The 14,922-nt window shown below is 37.8% G+C and overlaps 1 protein-coding gene across 14 annotated transcripts in view; it reads right to left on the reverse strand.

Moving 5' to 3' along the window:
• Nucleotides 1-1,229: 1,229 nt before the first annotated feature.
• sh3gl2a (SH3 domain containing GRB2 like 2a, endophilin A1) overlaps nucleotides 1,230-14,922 on the reverse strand; it is a 34,017-nt gene continuing 20,324 nt past the window's right edge. Inside the window, exons 2-13 of one of the 14 annotated variants that reach the window (XM_032544262.1) lie at nucleotides 11,933-12,001; nucleotides 10,200-10,272; nucleotides 8,851-8,994; nucleotides 7,740-7,873; nucleotides 7,466-7,624; nucleotides 6,328-6,431; nucleotides 6,043-6,158; nucleotides 5,071-5,085; nucleotides 4,902-4,913; nucleotides 4,435-4,446; nucleotides 3,850-3,855; nucleotides 1,230-3,737 (exon numbers count right to left, since the gene is read on the reverse strand). In XM_032544262.1, coding sequence (XP_032400153.1) covers nucleotides 3,535-3,737; nucleotides 3,850-3,855; nucleotides 4,435-4,446; nucleotides 4,902-4,913; nucleotides 5,071-5,085; nucleotides 6,043-6,158; nucleotides 6,328-6,431; nucleotides 7,466-7,624; nucleotides 7,740-7,873; nucleotides 8,851-8,994; nucleotides 10,200-10,272; nucleotides 11,933-12,001 — 1,047 coding nt within the window. In that variant the 3' untranslated portion in view covers nucleotides 1,230-3,534. Of the gene's footprint in view, nucleotides 3,738-3,843; nucleotides 3,856-4,434; nucleotides 4,447-4,901; nucleotides 4,914-5,070; nucleotides 5,086-6,042; nucleotides 6,159-6,327; nucleotides 6,432-7,465; nucleotides 7,625-7,739; nucleotides 7,874-8,850; nucleotides 8,995-10,199; nucleotides 10,273-11,932; nucleotides 12,002-14,922 lie in introns of all 14 variants that reach the window. The other 13 variants (XM_032544253.1, XM_032544288.1, XM_032544278.1 and 10 more) reach the window with 13 other exon arrangements.

Consider the following 14,922-nt stretch of genomic DNA (forward strand, 5'->3'; position numbering starts at 1 on the left):
CTATGGCTTTCATCAATTTTTTCGGCATACTATACTATGGCTTTTCTATAACATTTTTGGCATATTATACTATGACTTTTTTTGACATACTTTACTTCTGCTTTTTGTCTCTTTTTTCGACGTACTATATTATGGCTTTTTTCCTCTGTTCTTGACATACTATACCATGGCTTTTCTATAAAAAAATTTACATACTTCACTGTTGCTTTTTTTTCTCTTTTTTCAACATACTATGTTATGTTTTTTTTCATAACTTTTTCAACATACTATACTATGACTTTTTTCCTCTTTTTTTGACATACTATACTATTGCTTTTTTTCTTCTTTTCAACATACTATACTATGACTTTTTTTCTTTTTTGACATACTATACAGGCTTAGATTATTTTTATCTCTTTTTTGACATACTATGCTAGCTTTCATCACTTTTTTCGGCATACGATACGATGGCTTTTCTATTACATTTTTGACATATTATACTATGACTTTTTTTCCTCTTTTTTGACACACTCTACTATGACTTTTTTCTTCTTTTTTGACATACTACACTATGGCTCTTTCCTAATTTTTTTGACATACTATAACATGGCTTAGGCTATTTTTATCTCTTTTTAGACATACTATGCTATGGCTTTTAGCACTTTTTTCGGCATACTTTACTATGACTTTCAATATACTATAACTTTTTTCAGACTTTTTTCAACATACTAAATTATGACTTTTTTCAACGTACTTTACTATGAGTTTTTGACAGACTACACCACGACTTTATCTGACATACTATACAAAGACTTTTTTTGACACACTATACAAAGACTTTTTTTTTTACATACTATGACTTTTTTCTGACTTTTTGATACTATGATTCTTTCGACATACTGTACTATACGTATATGATTTTTTTCGAAATACTTTACTATGAGTTTTTTCGACATACTACGCCATGACTTTTTTCAACATACTATACTATGACTTTTGACACACTATACATTAACAGGGGAAACTTCAAGAATTATAGCAAGTGTATGCAGTAATCCTCAAACTCAATTTAATACCCTTTAAGACCTTTTTAAAGACCCTTTCAATACACAAGACCTCATCACCACTTTGAGTTCTACTTGGTTAAATCGCCATTTTCATAGCAGATTTATGCCAGCTACATATCATTTAGCTTGAGCTAAAAATCCAGAGGTGTACATATCTATGAACAAAACGTTATTGGGGCCATAAACATTTCTTTGTATTTATTTGAATAAATTACATTGACTTATCACATTTTTCTTCACATCAAGCATTCAGTCTTAGAATCCAGTGCAAGAATGAAATAAACAAAAAACAAAAAACAATCCAAAGACAATCATGTGCAGCACGGATAATCCTTTCTTTCACATTGCTTTTGGATAATATACTGTATATATACATCTATACTGTATGTGTATACTTTTGTCACAGTTACAAAAATAAGATACGTTACTGTAGATGTGCAACTATACACACAAGGTGAAAACAAAAACACAGAAAAGCTGTACAGTCCTCACTGAGGGCAAAGATTCACACGATTGTTAAAAGAAAAGTGAGAGAGAAAGAAGAAAGGAATTGTTTTGCCTTTAAAAATTAATCCAAGACCTCCAAACTGTATCTTTATTTTTCCTCAGTCAACAAACTATACTGTCTGCTAAGTTGTGCTTCCCTTTAAAAAAAACAACACTTCATATGGACCTTAGTTAATTTTGTATAATGTATTCTGATTCTACTGATTATAATGAATTGGGCCTTTGATTAAAGAGACATCCATATTTTTTTTAATGCAGAACACCGTCAGAGACAGTATATCTTAAATACCTCAGCATCAGAGGTCCTCTGCAACCCTTCCCTGTGCATTACATGTACTGCACGCAAACCCCAACCCCTCCCCCAAAGTACACGCACAACATTAATACAAGATGAGTTGGAAAATAGTGTTAACTTTTGCAGAAGGTTAATACATTGTTAACATCACAGAGCATAAAACCCAGGGAATAACGTGTGCACAACACCCAACTGCTTAGCTGACTAAAACATGTACTGTAATAACAAGTCTGGTTTGATTTCTAGATTATCAGTCCATAAATTAAAGAAGGGGAGTCCCACACAATACTGCATATAACCATATAGCTGGTGAGAGAAAATAAGAACACAAGTATATAATCTTGCAATTGTTCTGAGGTTTCATGAAATGAAAAGGTTAAACTAGCGACTTATAGTCCATATTATGTTGGAGAAAAGGGTTTTCTAGTGTTGCATTATTCCAATGAATAAAACATTTCCACCAAGACAAAATTAAATTATTTCTTGTTCCGTCAGGCCAGTTGTGCACTCCTGGCTATGTCTAGTTTCATCTTAATCGATGGCTTATAGACAGCTAAACTACAGAATACTAATCAGACTAGAAGGTTATGCAGCAAAAAATTGCTACAACTTTAACTGCGGAACAAATTAGCAGTAAAGTCCTATGTTATTATATCACAATACATCAATTATTTTTCACACAAGCCGATGATAAAATACACGTCAGAGGATCGATGCACCATATTTTTCTTACATCACTTTAAACTGTTTAAACTTCACAACTTGTGTTTTTGAAAATCATGTCATCACTCCACTGGCTCAGATAGGTAATATCACATACTATAGAATACAGTTTCACCCTTCCAGACTAAAATACCAAAGAACTAGAGATGTCAAAGCTGCACTCGGTTGCGTTGAACAGATTCACAGACACTGCTGTCTGGAAATCTTGTAAAAATTGGAGTTGACTCTGGTTTTTGCAGGTAACTTTGGTATCTAAATCACATACGACCAATCATGCGCACTTTATGTAAAAAACAAAAATACAATGGGTAACCTTGGTTGTTAGTTATCAACTAGATCTTTCAATCTAGTCTATAACCTTTCTCAAAAATCTGAATAAAAGGTGAGGACATCCTTTAGACAGAACTGTGGATGCTGAGAGATGACTACCATTAGAAAAAGAGGAATATTCCAAACAAAATCAGCTCAGCATTTTTTTCAATAAGATAAAACAAACACTTGAAACCATGCTTGACCTACAGTCTCTAACAACACAATTTTTTTCCCCAATATGTGAGAAAAGTTTACATTACTATCTACTGTAGAGGTTTTCACAAAGTACAGTGAATGGGAGAAAAGTGGAATTTTGCAAAGCTGCTCTTAATAAACTTATGGAAGTTATGACGGACTGACAGCCAACTCAAACAGAGACAAAAGCCAGGACAGTAATGGAAAAACTCGCCGAAGGTACCTCCTGGGATAAGAGGGAAGCAACAACATAAGTGCAGAATTTTTTCTCTTTTAAGGTTTTTACGCTCAACTGGTGCATACTTGTTTCAATTCGTCATCAGTCTTCATTCGTTATTGTGTTGTTGCTGTGTTGCCTCCTTTTAAGTGGATTACAGGTGGTTGGTAGGGATGTTAAGGTTACATGGGTTACTGGGGGGGAAGGGCGGGGCAACCACAGCTTGGAGTGGTGACGTCCTATTGGGGCAGCGGCACCAGGATATCCACATAGTTGATGGGGAAGAAGCCAGAGGTGCCGTGCAGCATGCCCTCGTACCAGTTGTCATCAATCTTATTGGTCAGGGTGATGATATCGCCTTCCTTGAAGCCTAGCTCACCTTCATTCTCTGGGTCAAAATCGTACAATGCACGACAGCAGGGCTGGTCCATCGGGGCTGGAGAAAAGAGTTGGAGAGATAGGAAAAGAGGAGTTAGATCAGAGGCTATAGGTAAGAAATAAAATGCTGCATATAGATTAGAGACAATAACTGCTTGTGAAAGGCTCACCGGGAGTCCTTGCTGTAAGAGGGAACAAGAAGAGGGAGATGCAGAGGAGACAAAGCAGAAAAGACACAAAACATTAACATCAGTGACCAGAAATCACAGATTCTGTTTGAGGCTGATAAATAGTGTGTCATTTTACGAGGACATTTTTGACTCTGAGCAGTTGTGAAGCAACAAGCTGACTACAGGAAGTTACTGCTCCCGACCAGTGCAGTTCTAGTTAGTTAGTTTTATAGTGATAAAACTAACCAGTTGTTATGCTAACCTAACTGGCTGCTGCTTCCTATTTAGCATCCAGACATGAGAATCATATCAGTCCTCTTATCTAACTCAGAGCAAACAAGCTAATAAGTGCATTTCCCAAAAAATGTTGAATAAATTCTTTAACAATAAAGGAAAAATTAGCAATTTGATTAAACAAAATAGGGACAAAAGAGAAGCCAGGGGTTAGACAGAAACAGCATTGCAGACGAGCTGCACTGCAAACAAAAATGCAGACAAAAATACATTTCCACAAAAGTCTGTTTAAAGAAGGATAAAAATGAGTGTTATAGAGAGAGATTTTGCATCTCTTCCCAAGTCACTCTTGCTCACCTGGAGATCTTGCTGCAAAGGGGAAAGCAGAAAACAGTGAAAAAAGAACAGAAGCGTTTATGTTTAATAGCATTTTTAAGATGGAGAAATGATGAATAGATGGGTAAGTACAGCAGGCAGAGCAATGAAAAGGTCCAAAAACAAAACAAGAAGAAACACAAGTTGGGTAATACATTGGCAGAGAGGCAGAAAGACAAGAAAGAGGAGGATACGATGCATCAGAAGATAGACAAGAGAACAAAACAGAAAAAGCAAATGCTCGCCCGCTGGTAAGTTTTCATTGTTACTGTAGGTCGGGCATTCTTTGTACAGGGAGTGGACGGCACTTGTTTTTCTGCTGTTAATTTGTATAATTGAGTGCAACAATTTTCCTATGACAAAGAGACAAACAAAAAGAGAGATAGACTAAGAAATGACAAAGTGATGGAAAGATATTGTATCTTTCTGGGGATTCACTTTTGTCTCACCTGGAGACCTTGCTGCAAAGAGGGAAGAGGGAAAAACACGAGGGGGGAGTGGGGGAAAGAAAACAGAAGTAGTTTTGACAGTCAAGTTGAAATGCAAGGATGTTGTTAAAGAAATGAAGAGGTGAGCACACAAATGGAGAAAGTGACAGATAAGTTAGACCTGGCTCACCTGGAGACCTCGCTCCTGGAAGAATAAACAAAAATCATAAGGGGGAAAGAAAAGACCGCAGAGTTGTATTAATTAGTTCTGGATTGCAGAATATTCTGTTCAGTACAGGTAATAAGTGACATTTTGGGAATTCAAATAACTGGAAATTCACAATTCACAAAACTTCTGCCTTTTAATTTAATTTAAAAAAAGCACTGCTTTTATTTTACTTTGACAAGATTTTTCTATAGATACAAATCATGTTTCACATCTGCTATTCGGAAGTGCACTTGAATTGTCTTCTATAATGTGGAACTAATGTCCATCAGATGTGTAATTTGTGTGTTGTTGTGTATCAATGTCATTCATTCATTTACTTACACCTATATTGTGCATGTCTCTTAAAAATTAGATCATAATGAAAACACCTGTTTAAATAAAACTACATGTTTTATCATATTTTACTAAGAAACCTCCCTCTGTTTGTAGTATTGATTTGTTATTATAACTTATAAACTTACTCCATACAGTATGTTTCACAATAAAAGACTTCTAAGCACTTAATCCTTTCTCTTTCCTGGAAGGCTTTTATTGTGAAACACCTGAAGGAAATGTTGCATTTCAAAAGTTGCACTAACTTTCCCCAGCAATGCATTATAATACATTTACTGTGTTTCTTTTCTTTTGGCCTTTACTTGTTAGAAAACCCAGGACCATCGCCCCAGGAGTAGTGGCTTTTATTTGGGAATGTATAGTACAAATTAAAAAAAGAACGGGTTGTTAAAGGAAAGAAGATCATGAATTAATAGAAACTAGCCCAGAAATCTGTCATGCACAGGCAAATACATTTACAAATGTTACTGTTCTGTCTTCACATCAGGTGAAACAGAAACTCATGAGATGCCTCAGTGAGACACTACAGTTCATTTACAGTACCTGGACAAGTTTCGGAACATGTTTCTGAGCAATGAGCAAACGTACTCTGGCTCTCACCTGGAGAGCGAGCACCGTGGAGGCCTCCATTGTGATTCTCACTGATGGAGAAGTCCAGCGACGTACGTGGTTTAGGAGCGTACTCTTTCTTCGGTTTGACGGCAGTGTCCTTTATCCTGAAAAAAAAAACAGAAACTGTCAATGTGCAATAATAGAGAATAACATCACAGTGTGTTTCTATGGCAATGTTGCATTGGTAAATAACTGCAATTCTACATATTATTGTAAGTACATCCAATAAGGTAGAGCAAAGCAAAAAGATCGCTGTGAAATGTGAATACTAACCGTTCGTCAATCTTACTGGAGAGCTGTGTGAGGATCTCAGCGGCCCGGCTGTGGTACTCCACCTGAGCATGTACCAGTGCAGAGAGCTGGCTCACCTGTTCAATCTGTTAAAGACACATTGACACCATGACACCTGGTACACATCACCCATGGTTATTTTTTACTGAGATTTGGACAGAAATTCATTCAAACTCAGACATCTAAAGTAAAAAACAGTGGGCTCTTGATTTCTGTCTGGATCACACCAAAACGGTGAATGAATGGCAGGACTGTCAACAAACGGAGGATTGAGGGATTGAGAATGACAGTTATTTCATCAGTAGGACGAAATAATTTCCCTGCAAAATCCATTTGCAGCTGTTCTAGAGCTTTCGATATCATCATGTGATCTTCTTTAGTGGATGAACTTTACCAAATTGTAGATGTTTATTTTTAAGCCAGCCAACAGCTACTCATGAACCTTGTGGTGAGACTGTTTTGCCCACATACAGGATCAACTAACATTCCTAATAATGTTAATTGATTGTTTTGGGGCAGAAAAACAACAATGACCCACTTTCTAAAGTTGTTCGTGATCAAATGATTTTTTAAATTTTTATTCTACAAATTAAGGAAACTCAAACAAACCACAGGCAAAACACTGGAACATAAAAACGTGACACAAGGCCAAAACATACAGAGAGGAAAATGGTTACATTTTACTTGAAGGTACTGTACATCTACACAAGAGTGACATGACACTGTCATGAACGTGTCATAAACATTATAAACAAGTCATAAACGTTTATGACAATTGTTCTTTTAGTAAGTCAGGCGTTTTTTTAGTAAGTAAGTAGTGTCATTATGGTTATGGTTAGGGTTCAAGTGTTCACAGTTTCATGACTGTGTCATGTCGCTCTTATGTAAATGTACCTTCAAGTAATATATATGTGGAGCTTTTAAAGTAGTATTTCTATTTGTCCATTGTAGAGTAAATGGGGGCTTCTAGTAAGAAGATGACCTCCTTGATTACCATGGTTTGAGGTGGACACATGGGCAATGGGAATGGTTGTGGTAGCTAGTCACCATCGACAGAAGAAAGTGTAAGACAGTACAGTCAAAAAAACAAACAAAAAATGGTAAGTAAAATAATCCTTACATCACTCTCCAACAGGTTGAACATGCTCAGCTCAGCAATCTCTTTGGAGTCGTCAAATTTCTCTAGTGCCTGTTTCAGATCGTCTTCTTGAACTTTGCCCTGACGTTTCTTCTTATAATCAAAGTCCAGACGACGGCCCTCCATTTTCTTCAGGTGATGCTGCAAAAGAAGGAAAGCAAGAAAGTAAAGCTGAATTATTGACCAAGCCATAACTTAGAGTATTAATTGTTGTTTTTCTTTTCCCAGTGTGGGCATCAAAGTTCTGCACTCGTACCTGAATCTCCTTCAGATCTTTTTCATAGAGGTTCTGCAGTGGATCAATGAAATTCTGCTTGACCTCCATGTCCAGAGCGTCTTTAACCTCTCCAAGCTCACGCATGGCTTCCCCAGCATCAATCAGAGCAAGGCCTGGAGAAAACAATACACATTAAGACACCAAAAAACCCCACATGAATAGCCCACAGCCTAGTGTCAGTGACTACATTTACATGCACATAATATTCCAGTTTTTGCCTGTATTCTGAAAAAGACGATATTCCAAATAAGCTGTTTACATGGCTAATGAAAGTGAATATTCACTAATATTCCTGTTTACATGTAACGTTAGCCGTGAAAATAAGATTTTTTCCCCAGCGGTGGCTTTGACTGTGAAAACACAGCGTCCCTCTTTCATTCCTTTAAACAGATTCTTGAAAAGGTTTAGCGCAGCGATGTGTTCACATATCCAAAAACCTGTTGATATCCAAGTCTCTGATAATGTTTAAAAGTAGCTTTTAAACATTAGTTTAAAGTTTTTTCACCTTCTTCAGCCTTGCAAACTGTTGGCTGGCTGGTTTGTTTACAGCACCCATAGCAACACACAGAGCTGACCATAAGCCTGCGGTAAAACCCCCAATTGAGACGCATATTCCAAATGCGCTGCATACGTGTCCAAAGAATGCCTCTAAAACCCGAATAATGCCGCAATATTCCACGTCTCAACGGGAAAATACTATAGAACTTATTCGGAATATTCAACTGAAATATACTGTTTACATCAACTGTATCAAATTCGGATTATTGTCATGTTCGGAATAATAGTTGGTGTGCATGTAAACGTATTTACTGTATATTAAAGAAAGGGTTTAATATGCAGTAACTGTCTCATTAGAATCCATAGCAGATTTTCAAGATAGGTATTTCTCTTTAAACATTTTAATGTCTACACTTGTGAACCAAAAAACTTCCGGCAACTTGTCTGAAAAATAGGCTTATGCATTTATCACCACATTGTTACTGTGTCCTTGAGGAAATAAAATGATGCCGCTTGATTCTTGTAAAACATATAATATATAACAAAAGTATTTTTCTCTTTCTGCGAAGAGCTTTAATGGGCTGCAGCTCACCGAAGTTAGATTCCTCTCCGAGCTCCCTGCCAAACCTCTGCATGGACTCTCCCAGGATGGCCTCGGTCTGCGTGTAGCCCGGTCCCTTCTCCTGTCCCCGCATACGTGACATGGAGTTCATCATGCTCATCTTGGCTCTGGTGGCTGTTAAATCAAGGCAAATCAAACACTAAATGTTGGGAGGGCTGTGTTTTAAATCAATGCTGAAGGACCAAATTGATGATTAATTGTATTTTGCTGTTTGCTGATGATTTGGGGGTTATCTTTTCTGCCATCCATTATTAAAAAGACGTGAAACATACTGGATTTTCACACTAAACACTAATATGTTACAAAGGCCTCAATGAGGAGTTTAACTTAAATATCAAAGGGATCAGCATTTACAGGACCATTAAATTATGCAAATTATTACAATAATATAAGTAAAAAAGACCTACAACAGTGGTTGTATTGGTTGAATGAGGGATTTATTATTGCATTGTAAGTAGCATTACCGCCTCACAGTTGTATGCTTCCGTCAACCAATCAAGTTGTGATTTACATCCATGTCTGTTCCAACTTACATAACATACTGTATGTAGCAACGATTTTGAAGAAATTTAATGAAAAGCATTAAGGGTAGTTTTTGGGGAAAACATAGATGCTTAATACACGTCTTCAACCCTACAGCACAGAAGCTCAATACATTCACCAGTTTTAAGATCACGGTCACAAATGCAGTATCTGACCAAATGTCTCATCTTCTGTGAGTTATGGCGTTGAATAAGGGACAGAAAAGCTGTTAAAGTAAAGTTGACCCTTGACCTTTTGGATCTATTTATCCTATTAGACATTTGTTTGAAATGTTTGTTAATTAGCATAGGAATTCTTGAGTTATGGTCAAAAAACAAAACATGGATGCTTTACACACGTCTTCAACCTGGCAGCACAGAAAATCACATTCACCACAGTTTTAAACATGTTGTGTGAGGTCACAGTGATCTTTACCTTTGACCACCACAATCTAAATCAGTTCATCCTGGAGTCCAAGTGGACATTTTTGTCAAATTAAAAGAAATTCTTTTCAGGGGTTCCTGACATATCGCATTCACAAGAATGGACAACCCGAAAACATAATTCCTCCGGCCACAGCTATTGCCACAAAACCATTATAATAGAGTATGTCTATGAATTGGTGTACAGTATACATATGTGACTATGTATATGTAATGTGTGTATGCTTTTTTAGCATATTTCTGAAAATGTTTTTCTTTAATACATTTTAAAAACATTGAAGTTTGGGAGACAGCCTTTAGTCTGAAAGTAAACAATACATCACATTATCATCTTGCACAGCTGGTTTATGTCACCTGGGTTTGGCTGCAGATACTCAGTAGTCTTGGTCATGATGTCCAGCACTGCCCGAGAGGTGACGTCCATCTTCTGTAAACCGTAAAATAACATGTAGAAGGAGACAGACGGTGCAGAAATAACAGTTACAAAATTATGTAGATGGAGGCGAAAATAAGTAATGGCTGAAAGATTGTGGGAGAGTATAAGAAAAATACAACAGCGTTAAAATAATGTATGCATCTAATAGTGAGAGAAAAAAAAACAAGATAAAAGAAAGGGTTGCACTGTTCTGCAGGACGGTGAGAGAGAGACGTGCAGAGCCGAGAGCTGGCCATGATGTTCTTGTTAAGTGTGATGAGCCTCTTCAGCTCCCAGCAGCTCTGCAACGCTCAGCCTCTGTTAATGCAGCACACAGATCTACTAACATATTAACACACACGATCACATGTAAACACAAACATGGTGATGCTCAAAATACATAAGCACTCACAGGTATATGTACACACACACATGTATTTATTATTGCTCACACATTGAAATAATTAAAAATGTTACTCAGGGACCAATGTTTTCAGGAAGGTATGAGCAGGTGTCAAAAGTATTCACATTCATTACTTAAGTAGAAGTATAGATACTAGGGTTTGAAAATAGTTCTGTAGAATTTGAAGTATCATTCAAACTTTTTACTCAAGTAAAAGTGTAAAAGTACTTGTTTCAAAACTATTTAAAGTATAAAAGTAAAAGTAGTGTAAGGGAAACAAATAATATCAATAAGCTTTTTCAAAATAGACGGCGAGTTTTGGAAACAATTAGCTCGTAGTACTTGGGTGTGCAGAGCTTGCAGTGCATTCAAAAGGAGTTGTTTTTGGCATCCAACCAAAATTCTCCCAGGTACAGCCAGGGATTTAGAAGATTGGCTGGTCATCTTGGCTACCATGGACATCTTCTTACTAGGCTGCGTACGTCATCTATTTCCTTGCTGGTGTGTGATGTGATTTGTATCATGTGCAGGTGCAATGGATCCCGTACAAACCAATAGGGTGTCAGTATGGTATACGTTCATACTTCTCATCGAACCACAATCAAATTCACTCTATCCGGATTGCGTGATTTATCTGGTTAGGTTTTTGTTTTTTGGGTGTTTTTTTGAACGATGGCAAGCAGGAATGAAAACAAGCCAAACTGAACTAGGAGTAACGAGGCTATTTTTAAAATGTAACGAGTATGAAAGTACAGATAATTGCGTGAAAATGTAAGGAGTAGAAGGAAAAGGTCTGCTGTAAAATACTTATTCTAATAAAGTAACGATATCCAAAATTCTTACTTAAGTAAGGTAACAAAATATTTGTACTTCGTTACTTGACACCTCTGGGTATGAGCGTACACAAACGCACGCCAGTCCGGCACCACCAGACTCAGAGACAGCGCAGGCCATACGACTTTTGGCGTCTTAGCAAGTGTTTCTAGTGATTCCACATTAAAAGCCAGGGTCACAACATGTTGAAAAGAATGTTTATATCCACTGGAAATGCTGAGAGAAATATTCCCCTCAATATTCTTGGTGGTAATTTTTGATCTTCTAACAACTTGCCAGCAGTTTTCCAACACAATGGCAAAATTAGTTGGTGTAATATTCATTATATCTGTTTGGATCCAAAAACATTGTGATTTTGATCTTCTAATAAACTAATAATGAGCTATTGCATTAGTTTTCATTCTTGAGGTGAAAACAGAAAGAATTCAGTCTTGCCTTTTCCATTTCAGTGAAGTCCACATCAAGCTTCGTTCCTTCTGCACCTCCAACTTTCTCGCTCACTTTCTGCAAACACAATAACACATGGTCGGGTTAAAAGCTTTTATCAGCTTGACAAAACAATGGTGCATTGGAGAAAATCTGAAAATCTGAAATGCTGCAAACTCCAGAAATGACCATTTCCACAATGCACAGTACTGAAATGTGGTTGATAATCGAAAGGACAGGAAAAAAGAAATTCTGTTTGAGGGAACTTCTTCAAAAGTATTGCAAATGGATACTCTGCCTACAACAAACTAAGGAAATCTTACAGATTCAAAATTTTGTGATTCCTTTCTCTGACTTGTTTGAAATGGAGATCTTTATAAATGTATTCTGGCTCACAGGTCAATGAAATAATAAAGAACTAGTCAGATGTTGTTTTATAGTAAATTACATGTTGGGTTATTTAAAAAATTTGAGAGTGGTTTGCCCTGTCAGCATGTGCAGTAAGAACCAGCCTGTGTCTGCAACATCAGGGTCACAGCATCTCTATTAAGATAATGTCAAACAACAAACCGTTTGTCTGCATGTACTGTGTTCGTGCATTACAACTTTTAAAACGCTGGTTTTAATTGCTGATTGATCGACAATAGTGGAAGCAAAAGCCTGACTGTCATGTTGATTCATTTTGAAAGCGCAATGCCCAATGAGGAAACACAAACCCTCACGTCATCTTACTCACTCACTTACTCACTCACTCACTCACTCACTCACTCACTCACTCACTCACTCACTCACTCACTCCCTCGCTGTGAGTGAGTAAGTAAGTGCTTTGTGAAAAATAAACATAATTGCACGTAGCACACATGTTTTCACTTCTTACTCATCTGATAATAATCTTATAACCCCTCAATTTACTGCCTGAGGGCCCCAATCCCTACATTTGTGTGAGAATATTATACATAGGCACACATATTTGTACCTAGATATTTTTTATACACATACACTACTCTAACCCAGTCTCGACTCTAGACAACAGGGTCTGTTACAGTAGCTCCCGCCTTAAACAAGACAGGCTCACTATATTAGGCAATGCGGAGATTCTCCATCACTGCTGCAGATGGTTCCAGGCATGCAGCAGTAGAGAGGAAGAGATAAAGTATGGGCAGCATCCAAAAGCTGAAAGACGTTGGACCTTATAGCTTCAGAAATGGCACAGATCCACATGCACAGACATAAACACAGAAATAACTTCTTTAGGCTCCCGTCCCCTCTCTCCATCTCTTTCAGTCTCTGTCAGGTCATTATATTTTCAGCTATGTCACCATAAAGCTCCAGTCTGTGATGTAACCAGATGGCTCGAGGGGGCAACAATTTGACACAACAACACTAGACAAAGCCCTCAGAGGATAGACTGAGGGAGGAGGAAAAAGCTTCTAGGGATTGTCACGACGCATGACTGATAAAAAAACATGAAAGTTAAGGTCAGTGGATAAATTCTTTGCTTGATTGAAACACTGAAAAATCCCACTACACATGTACTTCTTTTTATATATTTTGTATTTTCTTGGGACTGCATTATTGTCTTATTTCAAAGAAAATGTAAAGATCCTGAAATAGGGAAGTAGATGCAATTGAGCAAGTAAAAGTGAGGGGTTAAAATGTAAGAGGGGTGACCTGTGACTGACAGAACAGGGGGGTTTATAAGACTAAGCCTGTGACAGCAGTTTATGCCTAAGACTTTCTTCAGGATTGGTGCTCGGTGAGTCATCTTAGCAAAAGTGTCCTCTGATCCCACTTGTGAAACAGCTCAAAAAACAAATTGACACTATTGCAACACACGCACGTCTAGGAGCGAGCCTGTCATTAGCTTCACCTACACATCACTACAATCTCTTTAAATCCTCCTTGAGCTGGTTGCCATGGAGACAGGTACCTGCTTGTGCCTGGCTTATCAGGTATGTTTCAGCATCGGTAAGTTCATGTTATTGTTCTCATTGTTTGTGTCCTAAAGACAAACAAGCTTCACAATGGCAACATCACTACCGCTTGAAGACAACCACAACCCGACTGTAGTGTACATGTCAAATGTATGGCAGTGAAAAAGCAGTGTTCTCTACTCGCTATGTCTGACATGGTCTATGTTTATGTGTGTGTGTGTGTGTGTGTGTGTACACTTAGGAGCTGTAGCTGCACCACCACACGCAATGTGTGTAGTGACACTTCTGGTGTTCGTCCAAGCTGTCTAATCACATAGTGTACAGTATTTTACCTGGGATACGACAGGACTGAGTCACATGCAATGTCTACCTGGTTTCAGATGTACACCTTAAGTGAATTTACAAAAAGATAGCCTCCTTTTAAAACTGAGGCACATATGTTTTATACCAGACACACACTTGCTTTAATGAATCATCTAAGCTGAGATACATTGTTATATTTTAGTCTGTGTCAGCTGATAGAGTGTGTCAGCCTGATGAGAGGGTCAGGACTGATGTATACACATGAGGGGTGTGGTGTTGTTGATATGACTTAACCCAGCGCACTGACAGGAGGGAGACATTTGATTTATTCAGGATTGTTTCAAGAAGGAGCAGAATGCCGCAGGCTACGGCTGCAAACCACACGTTTCCACACGGAGAACACTATTGAAGAAAACGCTGAAAGATTATTCTTGTTTTTCCACAACACAACTTGGAGCGGAGGTCACTCCCAAAGGCATGGTCACCGAAGCAAGCAGGTACGGCTCTGAGGCGCAAATTGAAACAGGGGTTGGGTGAGTCAGTTTAACACAGCACAAGCCCTATTAGGTAGAAAAGTATACACTATAGGGAAAGCACAGGTCTCATATTTACGTTAAATGCATCACTCAGGGAGAGGAGACCAATTCCATTATGTCACAAGCTAGGTTAGCCTTTACAGTAGCTGTGGTGTTCCTTTGTTCTACGAGACCAGGTTAGCTTAGCCCTGTAACATTCATGTATTGACAAAGATAACATCAAGGA

The sequence above is a fragment of the Etheostoma spectabile genome, chromosome 2 (assembly GCF_008692095.1).
Source record: "Etheostoma spectabile isolate EspeVRDwgs_2016 chromosome 2, UIUC_Espe_1.0, whole genome shotgun sequence".
Classification (NCBI taxonomy): Eukaryota; Metazoa; Chordata; class Actinopteri; order Perciformes; family Percidae; genus Etheostoma; species Etheostoma spectabile.